Genomic DNA, 11216 nt, shown 5'->3' with positions numbered 1-11216 from the left:
GTTTTTTCATATTTAGTTTGTTATTGCGTTAACTAAAATAACTTTGGTCCTGACTAGGAACTGAACCTTTAATTAATGAGTAGGAAGTGGGTACACAAAATTGTTACAATTTTCAAATGTTAAGCGTACATGTTAATGACTGCTTTTGTTTAAAATTTGTATTTCATAATTATGCCGATACATACCATATTTACAAATGGAGAAATTGACTGGAACAAGATACCTTTTCCTCAAAAATAAAACTGGTGTTAGCGTGGCCCTCAGTAAGGGCTTCCGTTTCTTTTGTGGTGCTTTTGCAAAATTAATACTCTGAACATGTGCCATCCCATCACTCAGCCAATGGCTTTGCTATGGTAATGAGTGAAGTTGCACTTCATCCTGTAATTTGGGCCCAAAACCATGATTCCATGAATCCACCATACCTGTTTTTATTTATGGAGTCCGGGCTCGATGTTCTCCAGTTGAAATATGTTGAAGTGACTTCATTGAGTTGAATGTGAAGACAAACTAAAACTAGGTAACACTGTAGGAACCTGGCTGAGCCACATCCAATATGGCCACCACATTGGCATTATACTTGGATGTGGCAAGTTCCCGTGGAACAAAGAAAGTATTCGCAGCCGGACAGAAAATGACATGGTTTTTAATGGTAATGCTGTTTAATCGTTATTTGTTGGGGGCGGTGGAATTCAGGTCCCATCTGTGCCAATACACGTGTATTGCTCAAGAACCGACTTCCAATAAGAATTTACTGGCATAGTTCTGTGTGCCCAAATTGTTAGTTCGGCATTGTGCCATAGATAAACGTTTTAACTTTTTTTAAAAAAAAATGTGTACCATTTATCCTGCTTATCTCAAATTAGATATACTTATTTGAAATATTTTATTGGTCATTTTCATAATTTTTCGTCCCTTTGGGACAAGGAAGTAGGGCAGCACTGCAGCACCCTCTACTGGCGAGCCGCCACTGGTCTTAACACTTACATTGGCAATACAAACATACATGGACAATTTACAATTGGATCACAAATGCACACACACACACACACACACAGTTGCGATGGGTGGATCAGAAGCACCACAGGCGATTGTAGCTGTAGTGTCACATGATCTTGACCACAGGGAAGTACTTGTGAGCCGTGAAGTCAAACTCAGGCAAAACCTGGTGAAGAAATAAAAAATGAATTAAAGTGAAATGGAGCTAATATTAAGAATTAAAGTCATCCATACCATGGTCTCCTTCTTGTGTCCTCCAGCCAGGAGTTTGGTCACCACAAAGTTCGGTTTGGCCACTCTCAGGATACCGTTCACCTGTGGCCATGCAATACAAATGCTTCATCATCAAATCTATATGTATTTATCCTCAGCATATAGATGTGTGCACACCAGAAGCAAAAAACATTGGAAAATCAGTTTAATTCTTATTTAAAATATTACTACGTTTTGATACAATACAAAAATGACCTCTGGGTCCGGGCTGGGGACGTTTTCCAGGATGAACTTCGCCTGCTGGAAGTGTTTGCTGGCAGCCAGGTAGAGGTCGGCAGAGCCTGGAGCAGGATTGTACTTCTTCAGGTCAGACATTTCCTGTTGGGTGGAGGGAGTTCATCCTTCAGATGCTTACTGAGTTGAAGTCAAACACGGTTTTGACAACATGATGTTTGCGATGATGCTTTGAAGGTTAACACACTTTTCTGTGGCGGCAGCATAAATATAATGGATAACTTTACCTTCAATATTTGCCAAATTCCCCTTCTTAACTTCATGCGGAAATTTACATGAAATACCCCAGCCATATACAACATAAATCCTGAGAAAAGAGGCCTACAAGTCCAAATCAAAAGCACCCACCTTGAACTGCATGTAGTGAACGGGTGGTGGTGTGACGACGCTGTTGAAGGGTGCGAAGCGGTGCTCGTAGCGAACCTGCTCACTGTCCAGCTCAAACTGAGGTTTGCGCACCTTGTTGTCCATGTCCAGCGCCACCATTGTCTGACCACACCGCGGGCGAGGGTTACTGATGTGCTTACTAAAGAAGAGTCGTGGTGTTGTACCTTGTACATGCCGGCACACATGCTCTGGTAGGCTTGACTCATGGTGATCTCTTTGCTCAGCGGACGAACTGCACACAAATTGTGATCATTCACTGATTTCCAAGCACTTAACTCAATTTTTTTTAAAAATTGCAATTAAAAAAATAATACAATCTAGATTTTAGTTCAGTATTAAAATTCACAAAATAAGGTTGAAAAAGTAAATTTTTTTCCCATTTTCATTGAGTTGTTGATGTCAATAAAAATGATGACCAGATAGTTATTTTAATGTCATATTTATGTAATGTTAGCTTCTTTTCTCTGCACGAGGACCTATAAATACAATTTAAATACAAAATATTGAAATAATTGAACATGCAAAAACTATAATCTATAAAATATAAAACAATTGTTTCCAAATAAATAGGAAAATAATTTAGTAAAATGTAAAAAAAAAAATTGCATACATTTTTAACTGATATTAATATATGGTCCTTAATAAAAAATATAACATTTCTATATATATTTATATAAAGTGCCTAAACATTAATATGTACGGTAATATAATGACAATGTATATAATTGAAATGTGCTGTACTAAATAGTATGTACTGTAATATAATTACAGTACATATAATTTATGGTTCCCCCCCCACCCCCTTTATATACCTTTCTTCTTCTTCTTGCTCTTTTTGCTGCTACGTCCTTTCACCTGCTCCTCCAGGATCCTCTCCTCAACCATCTGTGATGCATCCGCTCTGCTCAGCGTGGACATCAGCCACGCATACAGGAACTCAGACAGATACCTGCCCAGTGACTAGCTGTTAGTCGGTTAGCTTTAGCGCACCTGTCATAGCTACAAGGATTAACGGCATACCAGTAGACGTAGTAGTACTCGTGCATGCTGTACAGCTCGAGCTCAAAGCCGCTGAGCAGGTACTGGATCATGATCCTCAGGTTGTGGTAGAGGATCCAGGTTCCCAGGCAGGCCAGATGTTGCCGCTGGGGCTCATACTTGATCAGCAGGCTGTGTAGGGCGGCGTCAACCTTCTCCGCCTGCCGGGGGAGGGCAGAGGAGGGAACGGGAGAAGTGGGGGACACGTGACTACTGTATCGCACCAAAATGTCGCTCCACTTGGAATTCAACTGAAATTTTGACAGACTCCAGAGCTCAGAAATCCTATGGTAAGCATTTTGCTTTTTCTTGAGCTTTTTTGGGTGCAATGTCACCAAAGAAGGGTACAGCGATGGCAAAAAGGAAAATAGCACAAAAGCTAACCATAGTATAGAAAATAAAAACGTTTGTGACGGACTCAGTAGATGTCCTGGCTGCTCACTACATTACGGATACAGTGACAACATTTTGATAGTGGAAGACTGAACTCCTGCATCACGTGTCTGTCAACTCAAAAGGGTGGGAAGTTTGTAAAGGTTTTCAAATATTTCGGTTTACATTATTTCCTATGGGCTGGAAAAAAAAAGGTCTTGTTTATGAATGTATTGCCTTGGTTCTTAGATATTTGTTTGTGTATTGCATACTATTATCAAGGTAATATCACCTCATCTTGCAAAGTAGCAAACTCTTCCAGAATGTGACCCAGCTTGTCCCGCTGCCGAGCTCGGTTGTGTCCGTGGATCTGGACTAGGCTGCAGAATGGCTGGAATAAAAATCAACCAGAAGAGAACAGGATCGAAATGACGTCAATGTAGGACAGTGGTTAGGCGAGAAGCACAGACGACCGCTGAGGTACCCTCGAACAGTGTGTGACAAACGAGTCGATGTAGTCTTTGGCCTGGTGATTGTTGAACAGACAGCACCTGCACATACAAGACATACACAAGTACGTTGGATATTTCTTCTGCTGGAACAGCAGATGTCTCACAATCAGACGATCTGGCTTTGAATTTCTTTTGCATGTACTCCCTGTGATTGTGTGGCTATTCTCAGGGTGCTTCATCCCACGTACTAAAAAAATGCTCGTTCGATTCACTGAAGGCTTTCAATTGTTCAAAAAGTGTGAATTCCAGAGGTTATGTTGCTAGGCCAATGAAACATATTTTCATAAGCATGCTCACTATGCTTTCCGAATGATAATTAAAGGTCAGTGGAGAGCGATGACAGGAACAACAATACAATGAAGCTCTGTATTAATTAGAAAACTGCATATTGGAGAGAGGAGAAAGCAGGTGCACTGATGGATGTAGTGATAGCAATCACAACAGAAAATAGCAGACTTACTTATACGAGAGGACGGGTGGACTGACAAAGTATCGGAGAGCGTCTTTGATCATGTCCTGCATCAGATGGGTGCCAAACACTTTCTTGTTGTCAATCAGGAAGGTCGTCTACATGGCCCACAACAATCACGTTTCTTGTCAACAGTGCGCTGATAAGCATAACAGGCATGAGCTCACCTGAAGTAGAGATCTGGACAGCACGCAAGGAGACTGCTCGCTGAACTCACAGAAGAAGTCCTGTTGTTCAGTGGATCAAACATATTTAACCAGAAGACAGAAACTATATTAAAAGACATACATTTATTTTTCCATTTTTGACATGAAAACAGAATTACTTTTCCTGTTTAAGGTCAATTAGAATGATCACAAATATTTTTTTTTGCTGAATGCCAGAATAATGCAAGAAAATTCAGCATTTCAAAGTCAAATCAGTTGAAAAGTCACAATTTTCTTATACAGTAAGAGTGAGAGGTAATTAGAGACAACTTGGATGTATTTCAAGGCATACCTGAAATACATTACGTCATACTGTGGTCTGATAAAACTAAAATTCAACTGTTTGTTCCGTTATTTTGGGAGGAAAAAAAGGGACGCGTGCAAGCCTGAGAACACAATTCCAACTGTGAAAGAACTGTACACTTAGACAATGGGAGAAGAATAACAAAGTCAATGTTTCACAAAGCCCTCCTCTCAATCTTATGGAACCATTTTGGGCAGACCTGAAAAGGCATGCGCAAGCTCAGTCGGAATAGTTCCGTCAAGACAAATTAGCCAAAATGCAAATGGCGCCTACTTTGAGAAGCTTGCGGAAGCACATCCAAAACGTTAGACTCAAGTAATACAGTTTAAAGGCTAAGGTGCCAAATACTAATGAAATGTAAGCAAACTCTGCCTTAGTTATGAAACAATTGAAAAAATGGCGAAAAAATCCTCTTAAAATTTGGGTGTTTACTAAACAGAAATCATGTTGGTAATCCTAATAAATCCTAAAACAAGACTAGTTAAGTTTGATTTAATGTCAGACTTCTAGTTTCAAGTATAAGTTAACGTGAAGGTGCCATTGAACACACGCCTGACAGTTCAACCCATTTCCACAAAACTTTTGTTTGTTCCTGCTTTTATATTGGCACTTAGATGGAACATACATTTCATGAGGTAAAATCCTCTGCCATTACCAGAATGCCGTGCAGGTTGGTGGTGTTGATGACATCACAGACTGTTTTGATGCGCTCAATGAGCTTGCCGAAATAAGCCACCATGTCCTCCCTCTTGATAATCTTGGCATAGCGAGGGAAGGTGGGTGGCAGCAGGCGTTGGTTGACCAGTGGCTCAAAGCCCATCATGATGGGGTGATCTGCCATTAAAATAATTTAAAAAAAATAGTTGAAGCAGTCATTCTTATAAAAATATATACCAGGTGTGTGAGCTTGTTTTTTTGGGGGGTTTTCAAACCTCCTTTGGTGGTGTCATTCTGTGACTGGATGCCATGCTGCACACTAGAATGAATAGCAGACAGAAGGTCAGCTGCCTGGACAACAAGCTTCTGGGCCTCCCCCACCGAGCTGGTCTGTTACACAACACAAACAGGCGGATTGCTCACTTCCATGCGTGTTACTGTGTGGCTTCTTGAAGAGGAACTTAACTCTACGTTACCTCTTTCTTGGTGAAGGCGATCAGTGCAGTCAAGAGAAGACGTGTGAACTTGATGCGGTTGAACAACGCCAAGTATTGCTGGTGCTGGAAATAATACACACGCAGGAGCAGCAATTTAGGGAACATAAGCAGCAAGTCAGCGTTAGAAACAGCCACACAGGAAAACGAAAGCCAAGGAACAGCAAGTCAGAGACAGGAACAGGAATGAGAAGTGTGCAACGGGAAAGGGGACACGTCAAGACAAGAATGGTAACTCAGGAACAACACGAAGTTGGTGACTGGAAGGGAAACTCAGTGATGGAAAAATTATGTCAGGAAACTGAATAGCACAACAAAGAAAATCAATCGGAAGTCAAGGATAGAATATGCGGCAGAGGATCAGAAAGTCAAAAGCAAGAGACAACAACTTCAAGACTGAATCAGAATCAGAAAGTCAGAGACAGAAACTGAAAGTCATGACAGGGAATGTAACGTCATTGACAGGAACATCAAGTCAGGAATTTGAACAGCAAGTCATAGACAGGGACAACAGTAGAGGAAGAGAAAGTTAAAGGCACGGCAAGTCTGGGACAAGAACGCTGGTGGAAACAGGAAGTCAGGAACAAGTACAGAAAGTCAGTCCCAGCAACTTCGAGTCAGGATCAAGATCAGGAAGTGCAAGTCATAGAAATGCAAATAAGGACTAGGAACAGTAAGTGAGTGACATGAACAGCATAGCAAAGACAGCGAAGCAAAGTCAGAGAGGGACATCGAGACAAGAACAAAGTCAAAGGGACAGCAAGTCATGGAAAAGGTAAGTCAGAAAAAGAAATAGGAGCATCAAGTCCCATGCAGGGCCAAAAAGTTAGGTTTTGTAACAATAATGAAATGACAGGAAGTCAGAAAGATGAACAGAAATCAGGAACAGCATATCAAACCAATGAATGGTAAGTCAGAATACAGGAACAGGAATTCATAAAGGTTTTGATGAATGGCCCACTACTTACTCAAAAAAACCTAACAAATCACAGGTCTCGTTCCTTTTGAGAGCCTCCATTATGCAACAGTCAGAAACACATTTCTAGCAACCGACGTGCTTATCTGCAAGTGTTTGTGTATCCAAAAGACAATCAATCACCTCCAGCTCCACCTCTGGGTCACGCTGCTCGCCCTGACGACTGCGTGTGCTCTGAAAGGGAGGACACAAAACAAAACATAAAACACCAAAGCAGGCGGCAATCATGTGACACACCTGATTAATAAATTACCTTGACTTTCCTTTGTAACTCATCCTCCACATCTTTCAGCATACCTGGAAGAAAGTGAGGCAACATTCCTAACCTTTGCTCTTGTTGAATTTATTTTATCAGGTTACATGGAAAGGAGAAATAACGCTGTACCTGTCACCCGCAGGTCTGTGACATTGTTGGCCATCCTGAAGCCATACGTCATGGCCTGGAAGTCCTCCTATATAAACAAAAGGTTTGTGCTCCCGCACATCTATCAAGATGTTAAAATCACGGCTCACCTCCTCAAACACAGCAGCCTTGTTGACTTTCTCCCGTGCGATGTCACAAATTTTCAAGATGCCCAGAGCGAAGGCCTTTAGGGCGGGCTCCTCGATCAAGTCCGGGTTGTGGACATACAGGCAGGTGAACACCGTCTGAGCCAGAGAGTGGCCCTCCAGCCATGTGATCTGCACAGTCACATGTAGAGTACATGATGAAAAATCCACACGCGTACATTTGTGAGAGATTATTGAATGTTCAGTGGCAGACTCACCAAACAGCAGAAGCACGTGTCCATGATTCCGATGAGTTCAGGAAGGCTCAGATCTTTCACCTTGATGGCGTGTTCCTGTAGGGAATAAAATTGACACCCAAGAGTAACATTTAAAGGGGAAGTCATGGAAAAAATTTACTTTACAATAATATGATCTATGTGCCCTAACTAGTCGATACTTTGGCGTTTGTGGAATATGAATTAAGCTGTAAAATCCATTTGTTTTATCCATCTCAGGTGGCAGCCATTTGCCTTGCGCTGACACTTTGTGTCCACTGAAAAGGACATCACAGTGCCTAGCTCAAGTTTTCTGCGTTTGGTCATATGACATTCGCAAGCCCTTAGGGCAGGTGTCACCAACTCCGGTTCTTGAGGGCCTCCTGCATATTTTATGTCTCCCTCCACCAACACACTTGATTGAAATGATCAGGATCATGGCCCTCGAGGACCGGGCAGAGTTTAGTGAGCCCTGTTTTCCGTAGTGATTTTGTGAATCAAATGGACAGTGTTCACATGCACTCAATGAGGGCAACCGTGTACCTTGATGGCTTGCTCAAAGTTGAGCACTTTCCTGTTGACTTGGTTCCCGATCATCCCGGCGTCCATCTTGGGATCCATCATCTCGATGGCCGACATGGCCTCAAACAAGCCGAACCTGCCACCGTTAGAAAAGTGATTTTTTTTTTGGTGTTGTTGCTACTAATACACTTTGATCTACTCTGCTTGACTATTCCGGTCCTTTCCATACTTACAGCTTGTCATGAAGTAACTCTCCAAGGCTCAATTCTGCAAATACAAAAATGAAGTTAAATGTAAAAAAAAGGGGAAAACAGATATACATGATGTACATTATTATGCACCTTTACAAGAACTTTTGAAATCATGGGTGATATCCACCCAGTTGGCATTGTTCTTCATCTTTTCCGGGATGCCCAAACCCCAGCCGGCATCATCCTCCTCCACCGATGATTTCATCACCATAGTGACAACTGCACATTCACACAGAGAGGAACAGACTAGACATTTCTAACTTATTTTCCAAAGTATCACATCTATACGATACTCTGGCAGCACATGAAGCCGAGGAAGGAGCCTAAAATGGTGCCAATTGCATGCTTGGATGCACCAAATACTTGCTTGTTAAATGCAAAAAGGAGAGACCTCACTCATCACAACTAAACCATGTCGATTTGAATTAAGATAACAATTACTACAGCCACACGACAAGAGATTCACAAGAGTATTTATTTATTTATTTATTACTATATTACTTGCTACATGTCGAATTGGATTGAGATCATTGCTGCGACAGTCAAATACTGTAATCGAGATTCACGAGAACATTTAACTACTTTTGACATCCTTCTAGAACATTCGCGAGAGTGTAAATTCAAACCAAGTAAACAAATAGTGACAGTTGACGACAATGTGACCTCTACAGCTACAAAACGTATCGAAGTCAGAGGGAGCAAAAATTGAGATACATGCACATAATTGGGATGAATTAGCTGATATTGTCTGAGGCTAATGCTGTTTTCAAAGACGGATCACAAGTCGGTGTCAGGGTTTCAGGCCTGAATTAGGATTTTGTACATTGGTGAGGATTTTAATTAGGGGTTCAAGCCAATATTAGAGTTTCAAAAGGGGGGTTTAAACATGGGTTGGGTTTTAAAATTAGGTTGATTTCAAATTATGCTGTAAAGCCTCTGTTTGGATTTCAATTTAGCGTGTTTCAAATTAGAGATTGAAGACAACGTCGGGGTTTCAAGATTGAATTAGGGTTTGAAACAGGGATCAGGATCTCAAAAAAGGGTTTCAATGCAGTCTGACATGTATTACTGAATTTTAATAACAATTACAGTCAATTATTATAACGGAGATTCAGAAGATCAATTCATTGGAAGCTGTTTCTTCTTTCGACACATTCTAATCAAGATTTGCACGAGTGCATTTTACTTTCCAACTAATGCAATACAATAATAAACAAACAAATAGTGACAGTTCACAATAACATGATATATACAGCAACAACAAGCAACGGAGTGAAAGATACAAATGCGTACACATTACACTATTTGATTGATGCCAATAACTGACTTGAGGGACATACACCATGCGACAAAAAGGCACTGCTTTAAATAAAGGTGCAGAGCTAGCTAGTGGCAATAATGCTTGATTTAACTATAGAACGTCTCACGGATGAATAATCAGAGATAAAAAATGTGGCGCCTTGACTGAAAACGGAGACATACCTTATTGTTTTGTAATAGCCATATAGCTTTAGCTAAAAGATTGCACAGGAACTGCAGCCTGGACGCAATGATATGACGTCATCAGCAAACGCAAACTACTGGGATTAGTAGTTTTTGGGGCATCCCGTTCCAAAACCAGCTTCTGCGGTACGCTGCCCGCTTGTAATTCACTTCGCGATGCCGAATATTATCCCATTAGTGTTGTATTTGGTGACGACCATGGCGCACTGGATGTATCAAAGGCGTTTGAGCACGTAGAGCCGCAGTGAGAGTCGTACTCTCGCGTGGTTCGCTCACTTTGACAGCCTCTCTCTCTGATAGTCTTGGGGCTGCCCCTCATCACAACATCACCAGGGCGTTTCACCCAACCAGTCAGACGACACACACTCTTACCGGATAAATACACATCCTTTGGCTGTTTCTATTATCTCAAGAGGACAGCCGTTCCTTGCTACGCAGGTAAGTCATGCTCATCCTCCTTACGGCGCCGCCCGGGTTGATCGCTTTGTCTTAACGCGGCGGAGGCGTTCTGAAAATAGGCTTTATTGTGAGCGCAGTTCCGCGTTAGCTGATTCGTCCCTGGTGGCAGGTGCAGCGGCCCCGGCCCGCTAACACTTGTAGCCTCTCCAGCTTTTTTATTACGTCTTTGCAGACAGCTATGGAGACTTAGGTAGCCCCGACGACTTCACGTCTCGCCTGCATTGTTATGTCAATTTGCTTCCGTGGTGGATTTATAAGAAGGAGGGGTTATCGGAAAGCTATCAGCCATCTGTCAAATTGCAATGGCTGTCAAGTGACTGTAAGACCCGATGGGAAACAACAACGTCAAGATCGCTTGATAATCACTTAAACTGGGCTAGGTATCCTGCAAGTATAAATCAGTCCAAAAGGCCCCCAACACAGAATTGCTCATGTCTAATACTAAAAAGGAAGGTCCCAATTCCCACCCCGTGGTCCTATATCATTCGGTCCAAAGAGTACATTTTTCCTCTTTTGCGGTCTTATTGGTCAACATTTGCTTTATGTCACCCGTTATCACCCCAAAACCAATTAGAAATATTTTTCCTCATGCAGACCCCAATTTACTAGAATCTCAAATGAATAACATATAAAATAAAAATCCATGCATTTGCTAGACGAATTGTACATTTTTTTGAAGAACGTGGTCGTGCTTTAATTTGTGGGAGAAATTAGTTGTATGGTGACAGGGAACTAAACTCGTGTCACTTCACTACAAGCAACAGTTTTATCATTGTGCGTCAAATCTGAATTTTTTTTT

The 11216-nt window shown here is 41.6% G+C and overlaps 2 protein-coding genes across 5 annotated transcripts in view; one reads left to right on the top strand and one right to left on the bottom strand.

Annotated features, from left to right (window-relative positions):
- Positions 1–627: 627 nt before the first annotated feature.
- naa35 (N-alpha-acetyltransferase 35, NatC auxiliary subunit) lies at positions 628–10650 on the bottom strand. Of its 2 annotated transcripts, none has more exons than XM_088295940.1 (23): positions 10331–10650; positions 8546–8674; positions 8438–8471; positions 8226–8340; positions 7686–7760; positions 7432–7599; positions 7304–7370; positions 7172–7215; positions 7042–7092; positions 5925–6008; positions 5724–5838; positions 5447–5625; positions 4449–4508; positions 4273–4379; positions 3785–3851; positions 3593–3691; positions 2911–3089; positions 2703–2839; positions 2055–2122; positions 1852–1992; positions 1465–1587; positions 1231–1311; positions 628–1162 (listed from the first exon to the last, which is right to left on the bottom strand). In XM_088295940.1, exons 2-23 carry the CDS (start codon positions 8664–8666, stop codon positions 1103–1105), a joined length of 2175 nt encoding a protein of 724 aa, XP_088152066.1. In that variant the 5' UTR covers positions 8667–8674; positions 10331–10650; the 3' UTR covers positions 628–1102. The 2 variants fall into 2 exon arrangements, with proteins under 2 accessions (XP_088152066.1, XP_088152057.1); XM_088295931.1 differs by lacking the exon at positions 10331–10650 and adding an exon at positions 9938–10290.
- agtpbp1 (ATP/GTP binding carboxypeptidase 1) overlaps positions 10067–11216 on the top strand; it is a 30999-nt gene continuing 29849 nt past the window's right edge. For all 3 annotated transcript variants that reach the window (XM_088295909.1, XM_088295899.1, XM_088295919.1), the window contains exon 1: positions 10067–10396. The gene's annotated coding sequence lies outside the window, so the exon portion shown is untranslated. The remainder of the gene's footprint in view (positions 10397–11216) is intronic.

Source organism: Idiotropiscis lumnitzeri, chromosome 1, assembly GCF_059441095.1.
Source record: "Idiotropiscis lumnitzeri isolate Australia: NSW breed Sydney's pygmy pipehorse chromosome 1, RoL_Ilum_1.0, whole genome shotgun sequence".
Classification (NCBI taxonomy): domain Eukaryota; kingdom Metazoa; phylum Chordata; class Actinopteri; order Syngnathiformes; family Syngnathidae; genus Idiotropiscis; species Idiotropiscis lumnitzeri.
This window is presented reverse-complemented; position numbering and strand designations above follow the sequence as displayed.